This window comes from Vicugna pacos, chromosome 17 (genome assembly GCF_048564905.1).
Source record: "Vicugna pacos chromosome 17, VicPac4, whole genome shotgun sequence".
Lineage (NCBI taxonomy): Eukaryota > Metazoa > Chordata > Mammalia > Artiodactyla > Camelidae > Vicugna > Vicugna pacos.
Window position 1 is genome coordinate 19,510,227 of NC_133003.1, and position 26,674 is coordinate 19,536,900.

At 47.2% G+C, this 26,674-nt stretch overlaps 1 protein-coding gene across 1 annotated transcript; it reads right to left on the reverse strand.

Annotated features, from left to right (window-relative positions):
• On the reverse strand, positions 1 to 26,674 carry LTF (lactotransferrin). The gene is made up of 17 exons (XM_072941128.1): positions 26,538 to 26,674; positions 22,723 to 22,886; positions 20,437 to 20,545; positions 19,923 to 20,105; positions 19,388 to 19,535; positions 18,421 to 18,476; positions 15,624 to 15,802; positions 14,995 to 15,169; positions 13,913 to 14,067; positions 12,711 to 12,801; positions 10,897 to 10,944; positions 9,853 to 10,008; positions 7,824 to 7,965; positions 5,565 to 5,632; positions 3,175 to 3,359; positions 1,602 to 1,791; positions 1 to 216 (listed from the first exon to the last, which is right to left on the reverse strand). The coding sequence occupies exons 1-17, from the start codon at positions 26,578 to 26,580 to the stop codon at positions 182 to 184; spliced, it is 2,127 nt and encodes a 708-aa protein (XP_072797229.1). The 5' UTR covers positions 26,581 to 26,674; the 3' UTR covers positions 1 to 181.

Here is a 26,674-nt window from a genome sequence, read left to right on the forward strand (position 1 = left end):
ATGAAAACCAACAGCATTTCTAATTTTATTTCTTGCTAAGTTGACAGCAGGGAATTGTGAAAACTGATGAGCTTGGCGAACTCCGCCCTCAGGAAGGGAGAGGAAGTGCAGCACACCTGGAACCAGGGCTGCGAGCAACCAGGGGCTGAGGCTTCTGGGGAGGCGGGCGGCTTTTTGGGTTTTACCTCCTCAGGAAGGCGCAGGCTTCCAGAAGCGCTGTAGGGCACAACAAAGCAGGACATTCAGAGACTGATTTTTTTTTTTGTGAATCAATACATCAATCAAAAAAATACATCAATCAAGGAGGACACAAAAACAGACTTTCCTCTGCCCTTGTCCCACCGCTGTAAGTCAATGCTTGTCATCCGCATATTACTCCACAGCCTCTCCTCCCAAGAGCCACAGAGCCCAAGGGAGCACGTGGCAGCCCTGGTCCTCACCACGCTGGGAGATTCCCTGCTCTAGCCTGAGTAACACCATCCACACCTCATTTGTCTCCCATTGAATCAGCTCACATTCTAAGTTCACAAGGCATTGCTGTCCCTCGAATTTCTTCTGGAATGTGAGCAATTGATCAGCTTCATGCAAATCTGTTTGCAATGGTGTCCACCTATGCATTAGTCCACAAACCCTTCCTGAGCATCTGCTTTGTGTGTCCCTGAGCTCAGAGTTGGGGAGTCAGCAGGGAAGATAAGCGCCACCCTCAGTGGCTGCATCGTCATGCAGTCCGGTGCCGGATGCTCGCAGAACAGCCCTGCTGCGGGGTCTCTAAGTGTGGTCCTAGACCCGCCTGTGTCACAGTTCCCTGAGACAGAGCAGGGTTTCTCAGACTTGGCACTGCTGACATTTGAGGCTGGGTAATTCTCTGTTCTGAGGCATGTTCTCTGCTTTGTTTAGTAGCATCCCTGCTTCTACCCGCAGATGCCAGCAGCATGCCCTAAATCGTGAGAATTAAAAATACCTCCCGGCATTGCCAAATGCCTCAGGGGCAAAATTACCCCTGATTGAGAACCCCTGATACAGAGATTCTCAGCCCTGCCCCACGCCCGGACCACCACACAACCCCTACCAATGCCTCCAACTTCCCAGGTGAGGGACCAGGAATAGGGATCTGGGTGACCCCGGGGCACAGAGGAGGCAGCACTTGCTGAAATTTGAGAATCAACGTCTGGACCTTACAACACTCTGCTATGTCTTCTAAATGTTTTTAAAGGATTAAATTATTGTCCATATGTTTTCCTGGCCAAAATGTTTTTTGAGAATGTGTATTCTGTATAGTTAGCACTTATGGTAACTGTCTAGAAACCAGAACTTGTCATTTCTCAATATGTATGTATATGTATATATACATAGGTGTGTATGTATGTACATACACACATTTACAATCAGATCAGTATTATAAAAATTTAGCATACTATCAACTGCTTTATTTTCCTCTCTAATTCTTTCACCTCATCAATGAGAGTGTAATTTCCTGAGATATGGAGACATTGTGCTGTCTTAACGTTTTTATACCCACTTCATCCCCAGAATGTTTGGCCCTCCACCCTTGACCTTCACCCGTGGTGGTGTCTCAGTGATGCTGCCTATGTTCCACTTACGGGAGGTGGAGCATCGTCTCAGCTTAGCAATGGCTGTGACATACTGTGGTCCCAAATACTCTTCATACGTTGTTTTGCCTTGGAGTTTGGCCAGACACTCAGTGTTGTCATTGAACAGAAGGTTTTTGGTTTTGGACTGGAACAAGCAAAACTTGCCTGGGCAGTCTTGTCCATTTCTTCCAAAATGAGCCTGTGTCAAAAAGGGCAGCTAATGAGAGAGCAGCTGAGAAGAACAGGAGAGTCAATGGATTTGGGGAGGCCAAGGACATTTCTTCCATGCAGGATCAGCCCCAGGAAAACCATGGGGCAAAATGAGCGGAGTCCTGGAGTTGTTCCACTGCTCTGGCCGAGTCTCCCCCTGCCCCCTGCCCCTAGCCCAGTGCCCAGGCTCCTCACCACTTCTCAGTTCACCTCCTGCCATCTTGCCTTTCTTCTCAATCTGTGGCTTTTTTCTTAGAACTTCTTATGGATGACTATGTGACTGCTGAGGATTTTGAGATCCACCCCAAAAGTTTATCATCTGTAGCATCCTAACAGGTCAGCTCTCCAGAGAGGCACTCTGCACTGGAAATCATCTCTGCAACTGGCCATTGCCTTGGACAAGTCACTTAACCTCCCTTGGCCATGGTTCCTCCTTCACGCCCAGGGCTCCCACAGAGGTGAGCTGTAAGAACCAAGCATCTCCATTCCGGCACCAGTGAGTGTGCCATCGTGGGGCTCCATGAATCTAGTTATTGTGCCCATTGTTACATTCTAGGGCCACTGTCTTTAAAGCACATCTAGAAACATGACCTTTTTTTTTTTAATTGAAGTATAGTCAGTTTGCAATGTTGTGTTAACTTCTGGTGTATGTCACAGTGATTCAGTTGTACATAGATGTATATCCCTTTTCATATTCTTTTTCACTATAGGCTATTACAAGGTATTGAATATAGTATATGCTATATTCACCCTATGCTATACAGCAGGACTTGTCGTTCGTCTGTATTATATATAGTACTGTGTATCTGCAAATCTCGAATTCCCAATTTCTCCCTCCACTCTCCACTTTCCCTCCAGGAACCGTAAGTTTGTTTTCTATATCTGTGAGTCTGTTTCTGAAAAAACATGCCATTTTAATACAAAACTAGATATTCTAATAAAGAATCCCAGACTTTAAGGAAATTATAGGATTTCCTTCAAACCATTTCACATAGATAGCCTTAAATCAATAGACGTTCTGGGTTTGCTATTTTTAAAGATTACAAATGCAGGGACCTTGTCTAAAACATTGCCCAGTCGGCCCAGACTCCAGAGTAAACCACTCTCTACCTAGTTGGGGCAGGAAGGCTCAGTCACCTTCCTCATTTGCCTGAAGAACAACAGGAGGGACAAGGACAGAAGGCATCTCCCAGCCAGGCGGTGAGCACAAGCCCAGGGGCCTGAGACTCAGCAAATACTCCCACCACCAGCTTCAAGCAGAGGGACTTGAAAGGAAGACTTGAGATGGGCTGAATCCCCCAGCTCTATGACCGCCCCACCTAACAGGAGCCCATGCAGGTAAGAAAGGACAGGAGGCCCTGCTGACTCATACCTGTTGGTGGAGCAGCACCTGTTCCAGGTGTGCTACCTTATCAGTCCGAGATACCACAGCATGATTTGGGGCCATGGCCAGGTGGCAGCTCTCAGCCTCAGTCACAGGCTTCCTGGTACCATTGAGGCACAGCAGCTCAAAGTCTCCCAGCTTCAAATCCTTAGCCCACTGCTCAGTGTTCTTTCCTGGGGAGAGAGAGAAGGCAGCATCAGCCAGGGCTGTCTGGTGTAGTCAACGCATCCTTTCTGGGTGGGTGTGACCATCCTGAGACGTACACACTGGGATTGCAGTGATGTGAAGAAGAGCAAATGAAGTTTCACAAGTTATATAGACTTCAAACATATCAAACATGAGTGCTGTAGCCTCATGATGGAATATTACTCAGCAATAAAAAGAAGTAAAGGACTAACATGCGCTCCAACATGGATGAATCTTGAAAACAGGGAGCTAAGTGAAGGATGCCAATCACAAAAGACCACACACATATCATAGGATTCCATTTATGTGAAATGTCCAGAATGGGCAAATCTACGGAGACAGAAAGTGGATTGCTGGTGGCCAGCTCTGGGGGAGTGGGGAAGGGACTGTTATTAGGTGCAGAGTTTCCTTAGCGGGTTATTATTATTTCTTTAGGATTGTTCTAGAATTGGATTATGTTGCCAGCTGCACAACTCTGAGAGTGCGCTGGAGACCACTGAATTGTACACTCTGAGTGGATGGATTTTATAGTATGTAATTTGTATCTCCATAAAGCTGTTAAATTTCTTTAAAAGAAAACCCTCATCAAATAAATAAGAAAAAAGAAAACCCTTCATGTATGCCGTATTTTCCAGTGAGTTCCAGAAAAAGAAGTGCTGGTTTGTGTTCAAGAAGAGATTGTTTCCTTTCATATTCAAATGCTATTACTGCAACCAGAGGAAGGATAGGAACTTCTATAGGTTTACCAAAAATGTTTAAGTCAATTCCAATAACATGCAGTTGTAAAATCCCAGAGAACCTTAAAATTAAATTTGACATCCATCTGATCCCTAGGTTCACAGTTCCTAAATTTGAAATGTAATTGTATGCACGCATGCCTGTGTGTGTGCAAACACATAGTCACTGTTTCTCCCCTTCTGCCCTGTCCCCTCAACAAAACACTTCGGCCATTCTCTTGGTTTTGTCTATTTGATATTGAGATCATCCCAAAGTTACATGTCTGCCCTCAATAGTTCTCCCCAAAGACTTGAGGAGGGGCAGGAGGAGGAGGGAGGATCTGTAGGATTGTCACCGTCATTGAAGGAGGAAGGCAGAAAGTTGAGGCAGTTCCTTCTCAGGGGAGGAAGTGGCAAGTCCTCTGTGAGGGGCGGGAGGAAGCTAAGTAGGGGCTAAGGAGAGATGTGCAGCTTGGAAGGTGGCAAATCGCTAGGAGTCTTGAATTTGGTAATTACTATTTTCACTAGAGAGCAGAAGAGAGAGTGATTACTCATGCACTGGCTGGTAGGTTTTACCTTCTGTCGTCTGCATCTACCTGTGATGTTGTCCTTATTAAATCCCCAAGGAGTTTCCAACTGAGGGCTCCCATGGGCTGAATGACAGCTACTACTTCCTTAATTAAAAAGAGGAATTTTACTTGCATACGTTCATTTTTTTAAAAGTATCATTCACATTCAGTTTTCAATAGGCTGAGACAGGCAGGTGGTGCTTCCGTGGCTGACTAGAAAAAGCCAGGGAGATGTATTTGCTCCTGAGTATGTCTTGGGGGTGTGTATGTGTGTTTGAGAAAAAGAGATAGAATTCTGTTTCAAAATCCATGTGACATCCTACATTCTAAGTGAAGTAAGCCAGAAAGAGAAACAAAAATACCATATGAGATCGCTCATATGTGAGATCTAAAAAAAAAAAAAAAAAAGAACATAAATACAAAACGGAAACAGACTCATAGACATAGAATACAAACTTGTGGTTGCCAAGGGGGAGGGGGGTGGTAAAGGATAGACTGGGAGTTCAAAATTTGTAGATACTGACAGGCATATATAGAATAGATAAACAAGATTATTATACTGTATAGCACAGGGAAATATATACAAGATCTTGTGGTAGCTCACAGTGAAAAAAAATGTGACAATGAATATATGTATGTTCATGTATAACTGAAAAATTGTGCTCTACACTGGAATTTGACACAACATTGTAAACTGACTATAACTCAATAAAAAAAAGTTTAAAAAAATCCATATGACATCCTATAGATGTTACTCTGTTGCATACTAAGGTAAAGTATTTTGGAAATAATTTGATCCAAGTCTGGAAAAGGTTACAATCGCTTGCCGATTGCAAATCTGAATAGAAGGCTATGTTGTCATGGCAGAGACTCTGCTTCGAGGGGAAAAGGGAACAGCTTCACCTACCATCCGTGTTGTCTAAGACGGTGACATCTTTCACAAACGCAACGTCCCCAACATTCTCAGCCAGGCACCTAAAATGTTCCAGAGAATAAAAACAATGCCAGAGAAGAAAAACTATTTTGAGTTTTCATAAATATTTGTAAGACACATTCCAAAAACTGAAACATGGAAGTAAACAAAGAAAAGATGAAGACAAATATTTCCAAGAACTTTCAGAGTTTAAATGGTAGATTGAACACATATGCGAACCTTCCCTCCTTCTAATAGTCCAATAAAATGACACAAATGAGATTTTTTAAAGATCCATAAATCCACGAGAGAGAGGAAGGGAAGAGGGAAGAGAGAAGATAATAATGACAATGTTTGGAAGTTAGAGATCAAATGGGCGAGCAGTAATTGACCTGTCAGAGCAAAGAAAGCTGTGACGTAAGCTGGAAGTTGGGGGGCGCTCAGGAGAAAGCTGACATGCACAGCAGAACTGCACAAAGACTCAATGATTAGAAGTACTAGGCACCATCGAAAGTGGCTGAGAACAGGAGGCCTGGGTAGAGCCTATATACATGCTATGTATATACACACGCCCTCCTATCCCGTGCTGCCGGGAGATTGCTGGCCCCTCCTCCTGGCAGAAATCAGGTTTGTTCACAGGGAGGTTGAATCTGAACACTAAGGACTAGAAAATCAAACCCAGCTTCAGGTGCAACATTCCCAGGTAAATGATCAGCCTGAGGCAGCATCCAGTTTGTTCATGCATGGATTATTGTTACTTACAGAACGTTTTGAGATGAATGAGTGATTTTTTTTTGAAGTACAGAAAACTCAGCAAATTTTTAAAAGACACCTATCAACTCCAGAGGAAACAAAATCTTTGTACAATAGGGGAAATATAATCTTATTATATCACATATTTGATATGAGACTGATATTTACATATTTGTAATAAAGTAAGCACTGAATATGTCATACTCTTGTAGGAGGTTCCAAGGAGGTGAAGTTGATGCTTACAGGTGGATGGGGCACAGGAGCAATGTGAGAGGTTAGATCCTCTTTTTTCATAAGAGAAAGTCAGCAGAAAATAGCTTAAAAATTAAGAACTGGCAGTCTATAAGGATGTTAGTTAGCAACACAGAGGTAAACAGAACTTCTGGTTCCAGCTTTTGATTTGAACAAAGCATTTCCTTCTAGTATAAATAGGAACACCAAAGTGTAGGAGTTTCCAGTGAAATAGCGCCTTATCATAGGTTTGAAACAACCCACATAATTCCTGTGAAATTTTTATCAGACATGTCGTCTCTTCAATATTTCTGAGTGGAATCACATCACAACCTTTCCATTTGCAAAACTTTAGCCCCTTAAAGATATTTTTAAAATTTTGTTTAGCTTAAAGATATTTTTGAACAGTCACAAAATATTTTTTCAGTGAGTCACTCAGAGTATATTAAAAGGATACTTTTATTTCCTTCATCACTGGAGAGAAGGCTACTGAATTTACATTAAAAAGTTCAGACCAAAAAAAATATATATATGAAAAAAAAAAAAAAAAAAGACCAGTTTGGGCATTGTCATTCTCAGATACATGACACCACCTTGTGGTGAAATATATTCTTGGAGAACAGAGGAAGATGAATAAGGGAGATCTGCCCTTCAAACCCCTAACTGGACCACTGAGAAGTAACAGCTGGATGAACGGGATTGTAAAACAAGGATTGTGGAAAGAAACTGTGATTCTCTAAACGTTTATAACTGGTGAATTCTGAAAACTTATTTTTTGTTTTATTTTTCACTTTACTGGTGGGGAATAACACTGCAATACTGCTTTCTCTTTGCCATTTCTAAGGCCAGAATCAAAAAGAAAGTGAAACATGAGACATAAGCATTACCCAGATTGTGGAAAAAGTGGTGGCCCCAGGAAAGAGAATTCTTTCCCATAAAACTGAATTGCAGAAAGGACTTAAGATACCACAAACTCTCCCCACTTGATTCTGACGATGAGGACATTGAGGCTCACTGAGGCTGAACTGGGCTCCAGGCCACAGGGAGGAGCCCAGCAGAGCTGAGGTCAGACAGCCCCCATGCCAGCCCTCACTCTTGGGGTGCTGAGTGCAGTGGGAGGAGCCCTCCCTGGCACCGCCCATCAGCTGATCCCCAAGCTGCCCCCTGGCTCTGCTGTGATGAGCCATATTGGGCCCCTTAGAAATGCAGCACCGAGATGCTGGAGGATGAGGGACAAGGCCTGTCTGGTGAAGCCTGCACAGCACTCACCTGAAAGCCCCAGTGTAGCCATAGTATCTCTCGCTGCTGTTGGGCACACACTTGTTCTGGCCCGCCTCGTTGCCTGCACACAGAGCACAGAGCTTGGATCTCGGGTCAGACCCAGGGGCACAGCTTTGATTGAAGAATTCATCTGCAGAGAAGAAACACGAGAAGTCAGCTCTTCCTACCTGACTCAAGGGAAGCAGTCTTTCCCTAACAGATGATGTGGCTTGGTTTCCGTGCATCCTATTGCCCAAGACAGATAGAACAGTCACCATCACATGTAGTAACATGTTACCAACAATGAGGGACCCACCAGAAATCAGAAAAACTTTAGACTGCAGGCATCGACAGGAAACCCAAGTAGGGTGAGAGAAGAGAGTCTGTGACAGCACAAAGGGTCCCACCCTCACAGCTCGAGCTGGGGACTCAACTGATGAACGTGACAGCCATCATAGCAGAAGCTGCTGGTTGTCTACCACAGGACCTGATTCCCCCTTTTCCTCAGTAATAGAACTGCTTTTTACCTGGGCTCCTGGTCCCTTAGAACAAAGATGAGCCTCATCAGATGCTCTGTGGCTCATAAGCCACGTGGCTAGGTACTTGCTAATGAAATACAAGTGAGAGTCTTGGGTGCCAGTGACTCAACAGCCTTAAAAGCTGATCGGGGGGAGGCTATAGTTCAGCAGTACAGTGCGTGCTTAGCATGCAGAAGGTCCTGGGTTCAATCCCCAGTACCTCCATTAGGAAAAATAAATAAATAAACTTAATTACCTCCTCCTACCCTCCCCCCACCAAAAAATAAAATTGGCACATGTCTTTTGCCCCTTCTTTTCCTTCCCTTCCTTCATTCTGCACATGGAGTACAGAAGTGGGAACTGGACCTCCAGATGTGACATGAGCCATGAGGTGACCTTGAACATGGAAGCCACACAAGTGTCAGAGTAGCCAGATGTTTGAAGCCTGGGTCCCTGACACCATGTGGTCGTTCTACCATCTCTGGACAACCTACCTCCAGACTTCACTCACATAGAGAGAAATAAGCTTCTATTAACATCTACTGGGGGTTTTCTGTCCTTGGAGCTGCTAATCTGAACTAACCCATCATGTGATTTAACCCACAGTAAGGATTTAATGTGGATTAATTCGGGTTAAAGAGAGAGGAAATAAAGGTGACAAGAAAGCCCTGCCCCATTGATGAGCAAGTAGCACCCATTATCTGACTCGTGCAGCCCATGCCCCACGCCAAGCTCTGGTGAGGGCTGGGAGCACCCCACCATAGTCCTGGCAGCTTCCCCACAGCCTGGAGGCAGCCGTGGGGTCAGAGAGAGTAGCACCAGCCGGCACTGCTGGTAAGGAGCAGAGCCACACGAAAAGTCTGCCAAGCCAGGATCACAGACCCATTCAAAATGCAGCAGGGCCCCCCTCGAGCAGACGCCTGCACAGGAGATGGGCCATGGCGAGAACGTGGCACACACCGCCACGTCTCCAGGCCCACGGCAGGTAGGGAGTCGCTCACGTGAGGGGTGTGAGCATAGGGTGCGGCAGGGAGAGGAGGCACCGGCAGCAGGCTGAGCCAGAAGCCTGGAGGTCTTACTCCGTTTCCTCTGCCATGTGGAATAAGAAGTCAGTTCTGTTTAGGAACAGAAGTTACCTTTCAGAAGGCGGGCAGGTGGCTTTTCCCAAATTAGGAAGCCACTGCTGGGAGAAATTTAGATTGGGAGCTTTAGGAGGCAAAAATTAACTTTTGTACTTCTCAGAACCTGCATCCATTTTTGGGGTGCAGAAACACTGATGGATGCTCCAGTTTTGTGCCTTCAAGTTGGGTAGGCAGGGTGTGGGAAGTGTGGTGCAGAGAAGCTTGCAGTACATCCACGAAAGGAGGCAGCCACGGCGGGAGCCTGCTTACACCGAGAGGGGCCTGTGGGCCACAGGAAGCCTGCAAATCCCCGCCCCTCCCTTCCCCATGTTCCACAGGGAACCCCAGCCTAACCCCACTCCAAGCCCAGCCGACCCCCGACTCCCTCAGGACTCCTACCAAATCTGCAGGAGTCTGTATTTTTGAAGAGCAGGCCCATGGGGATGTTCCAGCCTGCGGTCCTGTCCACGGCGGTGTGGCAGGATTTCTTGTCTCTCAGAGAATTCCAGGTGATCTTGTCATTTGCTTTCCTGACAACCGCCACGGCAAGATACCCTTGGACAACAGAAGAGCAAGTCTTAGCTCTGTCTGCAACCCAGGCCAACCCAGGTCAAGAAGCATCCCCAGGTAGTGACTCCCCCAGATAACTGGCCATTATCAGATACAGCAAAAAGCTTAAGCTGCTGCTCTATGTTAAGATGAGACTGATCTGGGCTCTGACATGAAATAGTAAGCTCATCCTTTCAGTGATCTCAGGGGACAGTCCTTGACCAGCGATACACTGTTCCTAAGTTATAAACTAGCAATTCATTGTATTCTAGATGCAGGCTGCTAAAGCAACAAACACTGAACAACAAGCATGACCCCAATAGTGCCTAAATCACTAACTGCAATATGCAATATACCAACAGCGTCGGGCCAGAGGAATGCCGGCCCACAGACTGAGTGCTGTGTGGGTGCAGGGGGTGTGTCCCCAAGGACCTCCCTGTGCTGAGAGGGGGTCAAGGTGGTGCAGTCCTCCTCCTGATAGCACGAACCTGGCAGACTGAAGCTGGACAAGCACCAGCTCTTGTGGGCGGGTTGGGGTGGAGCACGGGATTTAGCACAAATCCAGACCAAGATTTGCCACAGTCTTCTCTATGGGTGTGAGTGAGACCTGGGGCACTGTTTCCTCAACCATACGAGATGGGGATGTAACACCCCTCCTTCCCCATAACCACGACACAATGAGGAACTCTGAAATTTCTCCGCCATCTGTGACGGTCCATATAAACTTAATTAGTTACTCCTTGCTGAATTATTCGCATCTGCAAAAGAACTTATAGCTTCGGCTGCATCTCTCTCTGTGCAGGTTTTAAAAAAGGAACTTAAAAAGTTCCTATCACCTCCCCTCCAGCAACAAGAATTTACAGTTGCCCCTGAAAGTGACCACTTCCAACTCACCTTTTACTGGTCGATGCACACAATCTAAGCCACTGCTTTCGGGGGATTCTGAAGAAATAAAGACAAGCAAAATGTCACTAAACATTTCTTTAATGTGTTTATATATTTTTCAAAGGTACCCACAAATCAACGTATATTGGTATAGTTTTGTGTACATGTGGGGATTTTTTAATTCTTATTGTTTATTGAAGTGTAGTTGATCCAGAATGTTAGTTTCAGGTGTACAGCAGTGACTCAGTTTGTATATGTGTTTTCAATATAAATAAATGCCACTGTACTACAGGCTTCACTGAGTTTCTTCCCTTTTTTTGTTTTCAACCCAATACTGTGTTTTAAAGTTCAAATCACTTTACTGTCTGTAACTTGTTGAGCTGAGTTTGGGCTCCTAAGTTCATTGCTTCCAGTGTTGTCACTGACATCTTCATACCTGTCTGGGGATGTGCCCGGGGGCAACTGCTGAAACTTCTGGACATTTCTATCACCACAGAAACCAATCAACTATCTTTTCTGTTTAAGCCACTTGGCAGTGGGTTTGTGTCACTTGCAATCAAAGGACTCCTTCCTACCTCATCCTCGCCTTTTGGAGGTGAGGGGTACCATGTCCCACCTGCCTGGCTTCCTCTAGTTCCATTTCGAGAGGCCAAGGATAAAGAAGCATTTTTTTATGTCTCTTCAGCACGCCCCATCCATGCCTTCAGACTCATTAACTGGCTTCTCCTTTGGAAAAAAAGTCTCATCACTCGCATTTCATGTGATGGATAATGTGAAGCCATAGGTGTTGTTCTATTAGAAGAGCATTTTGTTCAAATAGGCAACATTGGTTTATAACATTACATATATTTCATGTGTACGACGTTCTATTTTGACTTCTATATACTCTAAAGCGTGTCACCACCAGAAGTTTAGTTTCCATCCATCACATACAGCTGACCACCTTTACCCATTTCACTCTCCCCCGACCCTCCTTCCCCTCTGTCTCCAGGATTCTATTCCCTGAATCTGTGTTTGATGTGGTTTGGTGTGTTTTTTTTTATTCTACATATGAGTGAAATCAGAAGGCATTTGTCTTTCTCCGTCTGAGAAATCATAAACTTTTAAGTCTCAACAATGCAGAATCAAGTCCAAAGAGACCATCCCAGCAGTTCCAAGCAACAGAAATACATATATGTGTTCACAGACATTCATAACAGCACGACTTACAATAGCCACCAACTGGAAATTACCCAAATGCTCATCCACAGTAGAATAAATAACTGCCATAGAGTCACACAACAGGATACTATATATCAACGAGATATAATGCTCAGCAAAAGCCATTTGAAAAAGCACCTGTGCAACTCCTTTTACTTAAAGTTCAAAAACAGGCAGAACTGATCTGTGCTATTTGAAGTCAGGAGTCATTACCCTTGTTGGAGAAAGACGGCTGGTGGCAGGAGGACACAAGGGGAATTGTGAGACCTGCTGTGTCCTGATCTGGGCACTAGTGCAGTGAGATGTGCCAGATTGTGAAATGTCCTTGAGTCATACACTTATGTGCACTTTTCTGTATCTATATTATATTTTACTAAAATCTTTTTTTAATTAAGAATAAGAAGCCAACCTGGGTTTTGTTAGTTCTTACTATAATATTCTGTGTGGGTAACACAGCCCCTTTCCTCTATTCTGTCCCCAGATTGTCCTGTTTGAAGGTAACCATCCATCTTTATTTGTTCGTATCCATTCCTCCACCTGGACCCACTGAGTAGGGTTATTCCTCCCTACCCTGACCCCAAAGCCCAGAGGGAATAAACCAGAAAGGACACTTCCCCACTTACGTTGGCTCTCCGCCAGGACAGGCACCAAACCACACTTGCCCGCAATGTAGATATATCCTCCATCCAAGCTCAAAGCATCAGCTTCTCCTTTCTGCCAAGACAAAGCATATCACCAGCACCACAGTGAGGCTCTTTCCTGTCCTGCTGGTCTTTACGGTTCTGAGAGAATGGCATTCTGTCAGGTACTCAAGCAAGAATTGTTTGAACTGAGCACGCAAAGGAAGTAGTATGTGCACTATTAATTCTCCACCTGCCCCACATGCTTCTCATGCTGTTGTTTCCATTGGAAAGACCAGGTACAGGTTGCTCTGTCCTCTAAACAAAACCTTTTTCTGTCCTTGGAGCACTCTGGGGCTGCCCTCCTAGACCAGGGAGGCACCCCAAGAGTGGAGAGGAGACAGATGGGAAGAGCTGGCCAAGTCTAGTCTCTGCTTGTTAGCACTACACACAACATGCTATACAGAAGTTATTCAACAAGTGAGCAGAAACAATTAAACTGACTCACCATTTTAATGAATTAACCCACATGCCAGCATTGGAACAAGGATTCATTAAAATTGTCATTAAGACCCTCTTTGGCCCAGTAGTAATCTGTTTTTACAACTGTTTTAAAAATAATTGGAGATGTGGATAAAACTTCTATTCAAGGCTGCACATCACAAGGTTACTGATAGCAACAAAATAAAGGGACAAAAAGAAATAGGGTCATGACTAAACTGGGCCACATCCATTTAAAACATAGCCCGAAACCATTTTTAAAGTGTTTTCAAAGAATAGGTATTCACGTGGGAAAATGACTATGAGGTACTGTGCAGTGGAAAGGACTCAAACTACCTAACTGGCACGGTCCGGTACTGTTGTGAGCCTAGGCATGGGTGGCCCGAGAAATCCTGGAGTTGGAAATTAGCAAAACTCTAACTGCGGTATCCCTCCGTGAGACCACAAGTGGTTTTTTGTTTTTGTTTTTACAACACACCTTTCCATATTTCCCAAATTACCTGCATTCATCGTGAGTGGTTCTTACAAAGCGAAGAGCGAAAAGTGCACAACAGGTCAGACAGCGGTGCCTGGTCCCACACTGCGCAGGCGCGCGCAGACCCCGCCCCCGGGTTCGAGGCGCTCACTTCCACCCTGGATCTCCGGCTCCCGGGATTGCTGCCCGACCCAGACCGCCGCCCGCAGGCCCGTTGCCGGCCACCTACCAGCACCAGGGCGATGCAGTCCTCGGTGGTGGAGGCCGTGGCACAGACCACGCTTTGGTTGCTCTGGCGGCTCCACTCCTGGCACTTGAGCTGCTCCTCGGAGCCCACCGCGCACCACACGACCTGCGCGCGCCTCAACTCCACCTCCGCCGCCGCTGCCGAGGGACACAGCGGTCGGCGGGGGTCTTGAGCCCAGCGAGGGACACTCAGGCCCCCGTCCTCCCTGGAGTCCGGGCTCACTCAGAGTGCCCTTCCTGCCCCTACCCTCCTTGGACAGGAGCTACCTCCTCCAGGAAAGAGTGGAGTCGGACACTTGCCCCTCTTTCCCTCCACCTGCCCGGCTCTCCCTCCACTGAGCTCCCCAACCCCTTCTTCAGGCATAGCCCCTATTGTGTCTCATTTCCGTTCCTTTGGAGGCTTCAGCAGCTTCTAATCTACCCACGCCTTAGCGTAATGATTTGTCTAATAACTGGGTCCCAAGGGATAAAAACTCCAGGACAGAGAGACAGTGGCAGCTCCAAGAGATGGCCTAGGGGAACTTGAACCCACCCCCTGACCTCCTTCAAGGCCAGCAGTCACCACCACTAACAACAGGGCAGCCTCCTAGTTCACCCAGACTCCACCAGAAGCCTCCAGTGGAGAAAGAACCATGACTGAGCTGGCTCACTGTGATGTCCCCAGCCAAGCTCAGGGTCCAAGCACTGGGCTTTGTCCCACCAGGTCTCTGGATATGTCCCAGAAGGGGCCCTGGCTCTCTTAGTTCATGTTCATACTTCTCATTCGTAGGAGGCAAACTGACTTTTCTGTCAGGGCTGGGAAGACTGATGCAGGCAGGAACATGAGGCAGTATTAATGAGGAGGTGGCACATTCCTTTGGAGGCACTTTTCACCTAACTTGGTCCACAGAAGACACACCTGCATCAAACCTACCATGGTGAAGCCTCCAGTGGCCATAATATGGTCAAGTGACCATGACAGAGCAGGGCCATGCTGCCCATGGAAGGGTGTAATCCTAGAAGGCCTCACCCATGGCTCACCACCCACACTAGCCTGCCCTCAGGGCCTGCCTGGTCCTCACTTACTTTCCCTCAGGCCTCGGATGGCAGTGATGTAGTTGGAGCCCAGGTACAGCCCAGAATCTATCTTTGAGGGGATCCTCAACAACCCAAGGGCAGAGTCTTTGAACAGCAGGTCCTTCTGTCCAGCAGGAGAGCCAAAGAGCTGGAATGCTGATGGCTTGCCTCTTCCAAACTTTTCCTAATTAAGGAAAAATAGAATCATGATGTTAGTGGTAAACAGGAAACAAAAACACGATGTTGAAATAGAGCATCTGGAACTTAGGGGTGATTCTGAGAGCAGAAACCATGGTTGACTTCCTGCTATAGAGGGACTCATGTCATCCCTGTGACATAGCTCACATATGGCTTAATCTTTAGAAAGTTGCTGGGGTCCAAGCAGCTTAAAGTCCAGAGAAGAACGCATTGTCCTCCCCCTGCTTCTGCTCCACCCTATGCGACACTGCCGGTCAGTAATGCTAGAAAGGGCTTCATTGTTCCTGCTGTCCAGAGGACAGCCTGGACAGGCAGGCCACTGAATCTATAAACTCCTGTGCAGTGAGGCTACAGAAGGACTCCTAGTGTGGCAGGAAGTTAGGGAAGGAAACTGCCCCCCACCAAATCCAAGCAAGTAGGGTTACTAGGGGTGGGGCTACCTGTGCCTTGACGAGAAGTTTCCAGATCAAGTCCTCCTTGCCATTCACACTTCGGGCCACAACAGCATGAGAAGGGACCCGGGCTAGGTGACACTCCTGGAATGCATCCACTGGTTTTCGAGTATTGTTTGGGCAGAGCAGCTCATACTGGTCCCTGTCCGCCTTCTCTGGCAGGCTCTCTAGGGAAGAGGGGAGGTGGAGGGGAGCTCAGATGAGCCCACCCCAGGGAGTAGCCATGAGCTGTTGTTATTCCCCTTCCCCCACAGAATTTTGAGCTGGAGGAGACATCTTACAAACTTGATAGAACTAGGGGTCAGAAAGTCAGTGGATTGCTCCAGAACATTCAGAAAGGTGAATACAGTGCCCAGAAAGCCTTAGGGGTCAGCCCAGTGTTCCTCTGATTGGATCATATGGGCCCTGGGGTTGTTGCAACTCCTGCCCGGCAAGCCCAGGCTGAACCAGATGCATCTGTTTCCACAATAGCCCCACCTAGAAAAGGGTCACATGGTGGAGACAAGCACAGGGGGCCAGTCAGGGGGGTGCTGCCTTACCTACATCTCTGGAAAGAATAAATAAAATAGCTAATTCAACATAACAGAGTATTTAAAAAACTAACAGATCAGAATTAAGGTTTATCAGTTTGTTCCATTAACAACAACAAAAAAAGGTTGGACATCAAAGAAGCTAAAGTAATTCACGACATGAATGGATTAAAGGAAAACCATGAAATCATCTTAATCTTAATAGGTTCAGTAAAAGCATTTATATATTCATTTATGTGTTCATATATTTGTGATTTTTTTGTCTCAGAAAACTAGTAATACAGAGAACTAGGCAAAGGTATAAGTAATGAACTTGAGAAATGCCACTTATCAAAATATCTACAGCAAAATCACACTAAAAGAAGAACATTTAAACATTCACTTCAAAATCAGGAACAAGCAAGTGTTGTCCTCATTAGCAATAACCAAACAGAAACTAATACAGCATATAAGATACCATAATAGCGACTAAAACCATTAAATAGCTGATAATTAGTCTTATTAAAAACATAGGAGACCAAGAGAAAAATGTTAAGTTCTAAGAAAGGACCTAAAAAGAGGTCGAAAAGGAGAGATTTATCATGATCAGGAGTTGGAGAGTTTGACATAAATATGTCAATTTTTCATGGGCCAGTTTAAATTCAGTACAACTCTGAATTAAAGTATAATGCTTTTAGAAGTTCAACAAAATAATTCTAAAATTTTAGTTCAAAATTTTTGCAAATAAGTAGCAAAGTGTTGGGGGGAAGGCTCTTTCGCTGCCTCCACAAGCTGTGAAGAACCACTACAAGCCAGAATAATAAAAGCATACAAATACAAATAGACCAATGAAACTAACTAACTCCGAAATGGATCCATGACTATAAACAAGCTTGATGTATACTTGGCTCCACAGATCAGCAGGAAAAAGGTGGAATTTTTTTTATAGTTGTTATTGTAAGGGAAAAGGTCTGACTATAAAGGGGGAAAATGCTGAAGCTGGATCCATACCTAACTTCCCAGGACATATGAACAAATGTATGTTGGGGAGGGAATCTGTTGTAGAAAATCTTTACAGTTTGGGAGTCGAGGGCATCTTTCAAAGACCCACAAAACACAAACCAACATGGCAAAGCTGACTGATTTAACCTTATCAATATCAAGGACTTCAACAAAGGGTGCTACTGACAGATCTTTTTGACTGAGAAAAGATTTTCCTAAAGTCTAGAACCAACAATGGCTAAATATCTAGAGAGAAGGAATGCCTATCCTTGAATCAAAATCACGAAGAAACAGGCATGAAAATCGATAGAAAAATAGTCAAAGATTATACAAGAAGAAAGTGAAGCCCAAATTACTAGCAAATGTATTGAGATGAACAGACTCACTAGCTGCCAGAAAAATGCAAAATAAACCAACACGGACATATCTATTGCTCTACAATAATTTGGACAGAAAACATAAAAGTCAATAAATACCCAAAATTGAAATTGTGGGAAAACGAGAATTTTTGTCAAGTGCTGGTGGGAGTGTAATTCTGGAGAGTGACCTGTTGGTCCTTGGTGAGTGTGTAGGGCCTGTCTCTGGTGGTCTGGGTGGAGTATGTTGCCCTCTGTCTAGTGGTCTTGTAGGGAACGTGTTGGGGGTGTCTCTGGTGGGCTTGGTAAATTGTGTTCATCCTGTGCACACCCAGCAATAGTACTTCAGTGTGTGGTCTCTCGCGGACCTTCTCCTGCAGGAGTGAGGATGCACACGAGGACCTGAGTCCTGGAGCTGTTTGTGACAGAGGGAATGAACGGATGACCTACTCCATCGCAGGATGATAGATAATAAAACGTGATGTGTGTTTTCCACGGAGCATCTGTTAGAACCACTGAACCAGACATGGACAATAATGTGGCTAAATCTCCAAAACAAAATGCTGAGTGGAAAACCTCAGCCGCATCTTGATCAATAATGACCAGTAAAGCTTCTGTGAGTTTAGAACCCAGAAGCATAAACCAGCACTGTACATTTTGCAAGACCACGTATATCTCAGAGGACACACGGTAAGTACCATGGCATGGGTGTCTATGAGGGGGAAGAGAAAGACAGTGGGCATGAGAGATTTGAAGAAAACTGATTGTTTAAAATATGAAATAACATAAAATAAGAGCTGTACCCTGTAAGGATAATTGTGTGCCAGGAAGCGAGGAGTCAAATTGGCTGAATACTTGGAATGATGATAAAATAAAATAAACAGAGGCAGTACCCATGGTGCTTCTCCCTCCTCTTACCAAACACTGTACTGTCCTTGACAAAAGCCACATCTCCAGCCCCATCTTGCAGACACCTGCGGGATGAGAAAGCACCAGATAGGTTGGCATGAAGCAGCTCCCCTTGACTTCTTCCTCCTGCCTCCCTGGGGAGCAGGGCCCTGGGGCTTGTCTTCTGTGGGTGCCTGACTTGCAGAGGGCAGGGCTCTGAGGCTTTGGGGCATCCTCCCAGCAAGGCGGCAGAAGTCACCTGCAGGTACATTCTGAGGAACAAGGGCTCGGGTGTTGGCCAGAGACCCCCACTTCCTGCTTTAAGGACTGAGAGGGCAAAACTTTGTCTTTCCTTGTAAAAGAGTTTTGAAGCCTTTACACCAGAGGGTAAAGTGGTGTCCTTGGCCGTGTGGTTTTTTCCTCCCAGGACTAAGTGATAGACATGCCCAGGCCAGCAGAGAAGCCGGGAGGCCTCCCTTAGCAAAATGCTCAAGTCCGGGAGGCAGATGGGGGATGAGAAGCAGCATCAGCCTCAGCACGGGGGGCAGAGAGGGTGCGGAGGTCCCTGCCTCCCAGAGCCAGGAGAGGCCAGGCTGTCCTGCCCCACCAGAAGCCTGGGACTGGTTTTCTCGTTACAAGACTCTTCGAGTCCCTCTGTGGTTAGGGAGGGGACAGAAGTCAGCAGGAGGAACCCAGGACAACGTCAGATTCAGGGTTCTCTGGGAAGACAGAAGGGGCCACTGCTGGAGGTGACTGCTTGTGGGGCTGGTGCAGAGGTGAGGGGGCACATGTGGGGCCTGGGGGACTGGAGGGGAACGTGCACTGGGCAAAGGTAGCACCCTCTTCGGACTCAGTTTCTCTGTCTGCACAGCAGTAGGAGAACTGGACTTCCTCAGTGGTCCCTACTAACAGACTGAGCTCTACTTGATACCAGAGAAAGGGCCTCCTAGCTTGAGGACATGTGGGCCACTGGGGAGAAGAGGACAGTCTCACTCACTTGAAGGCACCGGAGTAGCCAAAATATGGTTCCTGGGAGGAGCAGGCACATTTATTTTCCCCCGTCCCTGCACACAGCTGACACAGGTTGGGGTACTCTTTTCCATCCACACAGGGAACACAGCTGGCAGAGAAGAATTTGGCCACAGCTGTTGAACCAAGAGAAATAGACCAGAGTGTGAGCCAGCCGAGTCACAGCCAGTGGCACCTCCCAGTGTGTGCTCCCGTGGGCAGATTACTGCTCCCTCCGCCCCCCTGCCTGACAACCTTTGCAAAGCTAGGAACTCAGAGAGATGCATCTTGGCTGATAGCAGACTCAGCTGCATCTCCCAGGGCTGCCAGTGCGGTAGACCCTGACCGTGCAGGTTTCGTGCAGGTTTTGTGCAGGTTTCGTGCAGGTTTCATGGAGGTTAAACTCACTCCCACCTTGGATTCATCCCATATGTTCACCTGGGTGAAGTCAAAGTGATTTGTGTATGTGCCACTGGAGTGGAGACCCCAGCCTGAGATCATCCCCAATTCTCTAACCATCTTACCTTTCTGGAGGGGCTCAGGAGGCCCTGTCCAGTCCAAGAATGGACGAAGTAGCCCCATAGGGATGTTCCACCCAGTGGACCTGCCAAGGTCGGTGTGGCAGGACTTCAGGCCTTGTAGCTGGTTCAGCTGAAAGTTGGTGCCCTTCTTGGCAATGGCAACGGCATAATAATGGGTTTGGGGATCTGCAAAGGGGCAGAGGGAATCGAGAGCTCGTAACCTAGACTGGAGGGACAGAAGCAGTCCACCCTGACCAAGCCCCTCGTGGGAAGGGGACCATGTACTGCGGTTTCATCTGGTCCACAGCAGCCCAGAGCCTGCTGTTTCCCCAGGGAGCATGCACGCGTGTCCTCCCACAGTGGGTCAGCATCTGGCCCAAAGAGCCCAGGGATTCCGTCCCTTGCAAGTGTGATGCTATCTGAGACCCCAGCTCTGTGCTTCATCCAATCTGACTCCAAGGAGCCCAGGGCCCAGGCCAAGGCCACCCTAGCTTCTGGGTCCCCAGGGAGAACTCACTGTTTTCTGTCCCATAGACCTCCGCCGCTATCGGCCGCAGCTTGTAGGGGTCCAGGCCTGCTTCATACACCAAACCATCATCAAGGGTCACAGCATCTGCCTTTTCTGTCTGAAAGCAGAGGCCAGATGGGCTTCAGGAGAAAACCTATCCTAAGCCAGGCAAGTGAATTGCAGGACGCCAGAAGCCTCCATGGCTGGAAGGCTCTTCCAGAGGGACAGCTTTCAAACATGCCCACCCAGGTGCCTTGAGAGGTGGCATGAGTCCAGGGAGCCACCTTCTGGGTGATGAGCCCCAGCCCGACTGCTTTACCTCCTGAGGTTGGAGGATTGCCTTAGATCACTCCCTGAATCTCACCCTTAATAGTCACTTGTATCAAAAGTTGTTGGAGATGCTTCCTCCCCTGGTTTTGCTCTGTATTTATTTCCTTTAAGTTCTTGCTTATTGAATAGAAAGTTTAACTATTAATAGAACTTAAAATTATCACAATAAACCATGTTCATCCCCTTTGGCATATTACTTCTCACATGCCTACCTCTTTCTTACGTCTGCAATCAGGTACGGATTTTATTTTGCAGACTGCTCAAGTCATCTAAAGCTGCCTATGGTTTCTCCCTTCTGTAGAGCCTTTATCAATTTTATTGACTTCATGATATTTTATTATAATGTGGCTGTTCCATAATTTATTAAATTAAAATTTAAAAATTTCCCCTCAAAGTTCAGCACTTGGGTTACTTCTGACTTTTTAAAACTTACACTTTTGTGGACGGCTTTGTTCTCATAACTTTTTTCCCTTCTGATGACCTGTTGTCTTGGGATAGGCATCTGAGGGTGGGATCACCCAGACAATGAGCATTTTATGGTCGAGGTCCTGGCTGTCTTTGCCATTCTGCTTTCCAGAAGGTTCTGAAAGCCAATTTAGAACGCCATCCACTGTGAGGATCGGTTTCATTGCAGAATCACCAGTGGGACAGGCTTTCATTTTATTAAGTGTTATTACTTGAGAAAATGCAAGTGCTAACAATTTGCTGAGATTTGCGTATCTCTTGATTATTAAGAGGAACATTTCTTAAGTATTTTTATTAATTATGAACACCCTCTGCTCCTGGTGTTTTTCTTATGTGATCCCACGCTTCTGACCAGTTTGAATCAGTTCTTTACGGGGTGTGCATAGCAGTCACTCGTCGGGGGGGGTCACTTCTCCCTCTGGTGCTTTCTAAATTTTTTTGTTTAAATGTTTTTAGTAGCTGCAAGTGAAATTTTTCATATTTTAAAATCTGTCAGTTTACTTCATGATTTAGTTCATTGCTGAAAAGCTAAGAGATTTCTCTTCCCTCTGTAGTTTTGCTAGTCAGCCTGTCTCCCTAGCTGTTCAATAATACACATTTTATTTCTAATCATTTAATCTATCTCAACTTTATTCTGATGTATGGTATGTAGTACTGGCTTCAAATGGGGCTCATATTAAAAAGGCAGATTTTGAGACCTTATTCACAGATATTGAACAGGTTAGAATAGGGCCTAGAAATCTGCATTTAAAACCATCAGGAAATGCTGGTGCTGCTTGTCCACAGGCCATAGTGATAAAATAATAGCCTATAATATTGTTCAAACTAGATTCCCCACCCCCAAGTACCGTTCCAATAACCCTTGATAGTAATGGAAACTTTTACACAAATCACCCACTCTGCACTAGAGTTGAGTACGCACAATCATGGCACACGGCAAACACACAACAAAGTTGTCGAGTGAATGAGTAAAAATTATTTCAGTAGATCTTATATCTCAAAAAACAAAAGGACCCTGAAATCATCCACAAGTCATGATTCCCTTTTCTCTCCGCGAATGTCTTGGACAAATGCCTTTCCAATGCCATGTTCCCTGGCAGGCCCTGCCCCGGAGATGTGATGTGCTGACTACGATGGGCAGGGCTTATTTCTCTAATTATTAGAGGTCACGATCTTCTGGAGGTTTTACCTTTCAGAGTCACCTTGACTTTTGCCAGTGTCACATATTCACCCAGTACGACTGCATCTCTGGCATTTTTTGCACAGTTGTTACTCACAATTTATGTGGCAATCCCGGTTTCCCTACACACAGTCTCTGCACTTTAGAATGTTAATTTCTGCTTTCAAAATAGCATTGTGTCCTGTGAGAGAGGACTGCTCCCAGCTGACAGGTGCCCAGGAAGAACAGCAGAGGGAGTGGGAAGAGCACATTTTCCACTGCTCTCTGCTCCTTTCCCTTCCTTACAGTCTGGTCCCACCCAAACTGAGGCCTGGACTTACCGAGATGGCCTGGATGCATTCAAAGCGAGATGTCTTCTTTACGCAGGTGACAGAGGGACCACGCACTTTTTTCATATTCCGTTGCCATTGGGCACATTTTGACGACTCTGCTGGTGATGTGGTGCACCATCGAACACTTTTCTTAGAGGCAGCCAGACACAGTCCTGGGAGAAGGAGGCCAAGGAGTGAGGGCTCCACCACTGCCCATGGAAGAGACTGCCTCCCCCTCTGATGGAGTTTTCCTCCCCTTCCCTCTCCATTCTGTCCCTAAGTCAGGCCACTCTCCTCAAGCGGAGGTGTCCTGCTGGCCTAATGAGAACTCTGTGCTGGCCAGAGGGCTGTGATTCTCAATGAATTAGTGGAGACAATCAGGGCCTCTGGATTCTCTTCCCTTCTATGACTGACATACTTCCGACCCCTGAAAAAACAGTGATGCTCCCTTGAGTCAGTTTATGGAGTTCTCTTGCTTTGTCACCCTGGAACCTGAGAGGTAGGCAGGGAAGGGATTATTGCTTGTGTGTTTCTGGTGTGGGAGCTGAGTCTTGAGAATGCTGAGTGACAGGCTGCTCAGCAGTGGCAACATCCTGCCTGGAATCTGGGTCCCTCTAGATTGCTGTTTCTACAAGCATCTCCCCAGAGGATGCTGAAGGAACAGAGGAAAATACACCTGATCCCTTGTCAGTAGCTGCAGTAGGTGTTGCACCAAATGGGTCAGTGTGCCTGAGTTACCACCATTCACCTCTGAATCAGACAGAGGACTCTTATGGAGGGATGGAAATGCTCTAAAATTGATTTACGGTGATGGGTGCACCACTCAGTAAAGTTACTAAAAATCATTGAATCGTACACTTGGAATAGGTGAATTTTGAATAAGTGAATGTAAAATATACCTCAGTAAAGCTGTTACCAAAAAAAAAAAAACAGAACAAAAACAAACCACTTGGTTGCAAAAGCCCCCTTCCCCTTTGGCTGTGCTTTGGGGTGGAACACTCAGGCCTCTGCCACCTCCTGTTCCTAGGCCATCCCCTGCACAGTCAGACCCACTGAGGTCTTGAGGCAGGCTGCAAGGGTGTAAGGGGGAGACCTGTGGCTCCCAGGCTGAGTCAACAGAGGTTCGGGGGCACCTGACTGCCACACCCCTCCTCCGCCAGCCATCATCCCAGGGAGATGTCTCAGGGTGTAATCTCTCCTCAGAAAACTTCACTCAGAACTGTCCCAGAGTGAGAATTAACCCTCTCAGATTCAGCCCAATACTGTTTCCTGGATGCCCTCTGTATGTATACATAGCACTATGTGACATGCAGAGGAGCGTATAAGCAGACAGCTCTCACCTCTCATTTGGAGAGGCAAAAGCCAAAAAAGAGGAAGCTAAGTATGATGAATGCTCTAGAAGAGAACAAATATCAAACCAGGAGTGATGTCCCCATGACCTCAGCCAGTAATGGGTGGGGTGAGGGGAAGGACATTCCAGGAGACGAGAACAACGGGCTGTGTGCACAGTGAAGCTTGCAAGCACGTTCTGTGCCAGATCTCAGCCCTTCACTTGTTCTCCCTCAACCCTCCCAGCCCCTCTTTATCGTAAGTTTTGCAGTGTCCATGTTTTCCAGGTGAGGAAAATGTGGCTTTAACTAGTTATGTGGCTTCCTGACATTCCACAGCTAATAAGTTTGGCTCTAGGATCTGAACCTAGGCAGTCAGACAGCAGACTCCCTGCTTTCACCACTGGGCTAGCCTGCCTATTGAGGCTCACTGGGTTAGAAACAGGCTGCTGTGGAGAGGGGTCTAGTAAACGGTTTGGGGTCAGATCATGGAAAGCCTGCAATGATCGTCCAAGAAGTAGTGGAGCAGTGACTCATGAAGGGGCAGGGACAGGGAGGACTGAAACCTGGAAACCAGGCAGAAAAGCATCAGGAATAGAGAAGGGGGCAGAAATACAGAGTTGGTGTCAGAAATTAGCTTGGGATGGGTGGGACCTGGGGGTGTAGGGAGAGCTAAAAACAAAGACTGTGTCTTAAGGTAGGGGGAGGACACCAGCAGTGGCAGGAATGGGGAACTTGGGGTGAGCTCATGTGCTCCCCTGGGGTGGGGGAGGAACCAGAAGACTAAAGCACCACTCGGGGGTTTTCCAAGGTCCTCAGACCCCAGCTCCCCAAACACCAGAAGCAGATCGCTCATCGCTTCCCACAGTTCCCACCATCCAGCTCTAAAGCTATGTGTCCCTCTCAAGACCAAGTGCTCCCTGAAGCAGGTCTGGGTCTGGCTCTTCCTGTATCCCAAACCCAGCCCCTGAAACATGTCAGCCACTCAGATGCTGTGCACCTGAGCCTGGATCGACTCTTCCTAAAAGTTTACACCCTCCGATTCCTTCTGTGCAAATGTGCAGTGACCCAAAGGCAGGGGCTGGGATGGAGTTACTCTTCTGACCCCACCCAGCCTTTGCCAGCCAGTACACCCATGGGGAATCCCCTAAGGCAGCTGCCACCCCTTCCTCTGGGCAGGACAAGGGTTTCAGTGACACTTTGGGATGTTGGCCACCATCCCAGGGACTGTAGGACCGCAGGATTTAAACTGCAGGCTCTGTGGGGGCCAAGACAGCCAAAGATTCAAATGAAATAGAACCCAGTGGTGCAACTCTGAGCTGGAATCCAGACCACGGCCCATCACCACCTCCAGAAAAGCAAGGCTTCCTACCTCTTGGGCCTCCCTGTGCTGTGGGCCCAGCAAGCCGCACATCAGGGAGTTGGTCCTGAGGAATTAATTGGTCCTGGCTAGACCCAATCCTGCCTTAGCCAAGAGAGGGATGACCAACACCCATGGGAAGGAATTTGGAGGAGGGGCCAGGTTTGGGGGCATCGCTAACCACCTCTTTTCATCCAGGAAACTCCCAGTCCAGAGCAGTTGCCGTTGGACAGGAAGAGGGCTGCAGGCGTTGGGGTGGGGCAGGGGAGGAGGATTGCAGACACCTGGGCTTTCGCTCTGACCTGGCTCTCACACTGCCTTCTCACACACTGCCTAGATGCTGCTCTCACAGCCCTGACTGCTGCTGCCTGGAACCTTCTGTCTCCACTGCAGGTTGCCCTGCCCTCATGTTTACATCACGAACGTCCATCATAGGTGAGTGTCCTCCAAGCACACCAGAAATTATTTCCGATACTTGGGTTCAGAACTAATAATTGTCTAGTCCCCTCTATTTAGTCCCTTCTAGTCTGGGCACAGTTAAAACCAGAAACCAATCACTTCTGTCACACCCTCTGACAGAGGGGTGGCATCAGCAGGGTCTGTGCCACCACCCCGGACCCTCTACCATAGGAGGCTTGTATACACTTTTGCCTACCCTGCCCCCTCCTCACGGCTGTGTGGAAGAGAATTGGACCATTTTTAAATGAAACAATGGCTCAGAAAGTCTCTGTCTTGCCCAAGTTACACAGTCCTTGCAGGAGCTGGGATCTAATCTCCTGTCTCCTGTGTGTCTTGGGCAAGTCACTCACCCTCTCTGAATCTCATTTTCCTCCCACATAAACGCATATAACAATACTATGGGTACCAAAGGTCCTGGTGGGACAAAATGGGTCAGGGTCCTGGAAGGTCCTTAAGGAAGATCTGCCGGCTCTAGGCATCGGCCCCACCTGCTTCACAGAGCCCTGCTCAGGCTCCTCCCCAGGCAGGTGGGCGGGGCCCGGCGCATTCCGGGCGCCTCCGGGGCTGCCGGGGCTGATGCCAACCTTGCAGGGCGCGGGGACCCGGGCGCCCACCCGGAGGGGCGCAGAGTCGGGGCACCCACACGACGAGGCGCTCCCCCAGGTACCTGCACTCACCAAGGGCCCCGAGGGACAGCAGGGCGGGGAAGAAGAGCTTCATGTCTGGGGTCCTGAGGCGACTCCAGGGAACGAAGCCTCTGCCACCTGAGCCCTGGTCCGCACCCCTTTATCCAGCGCTTGCTGACCTCACGGGG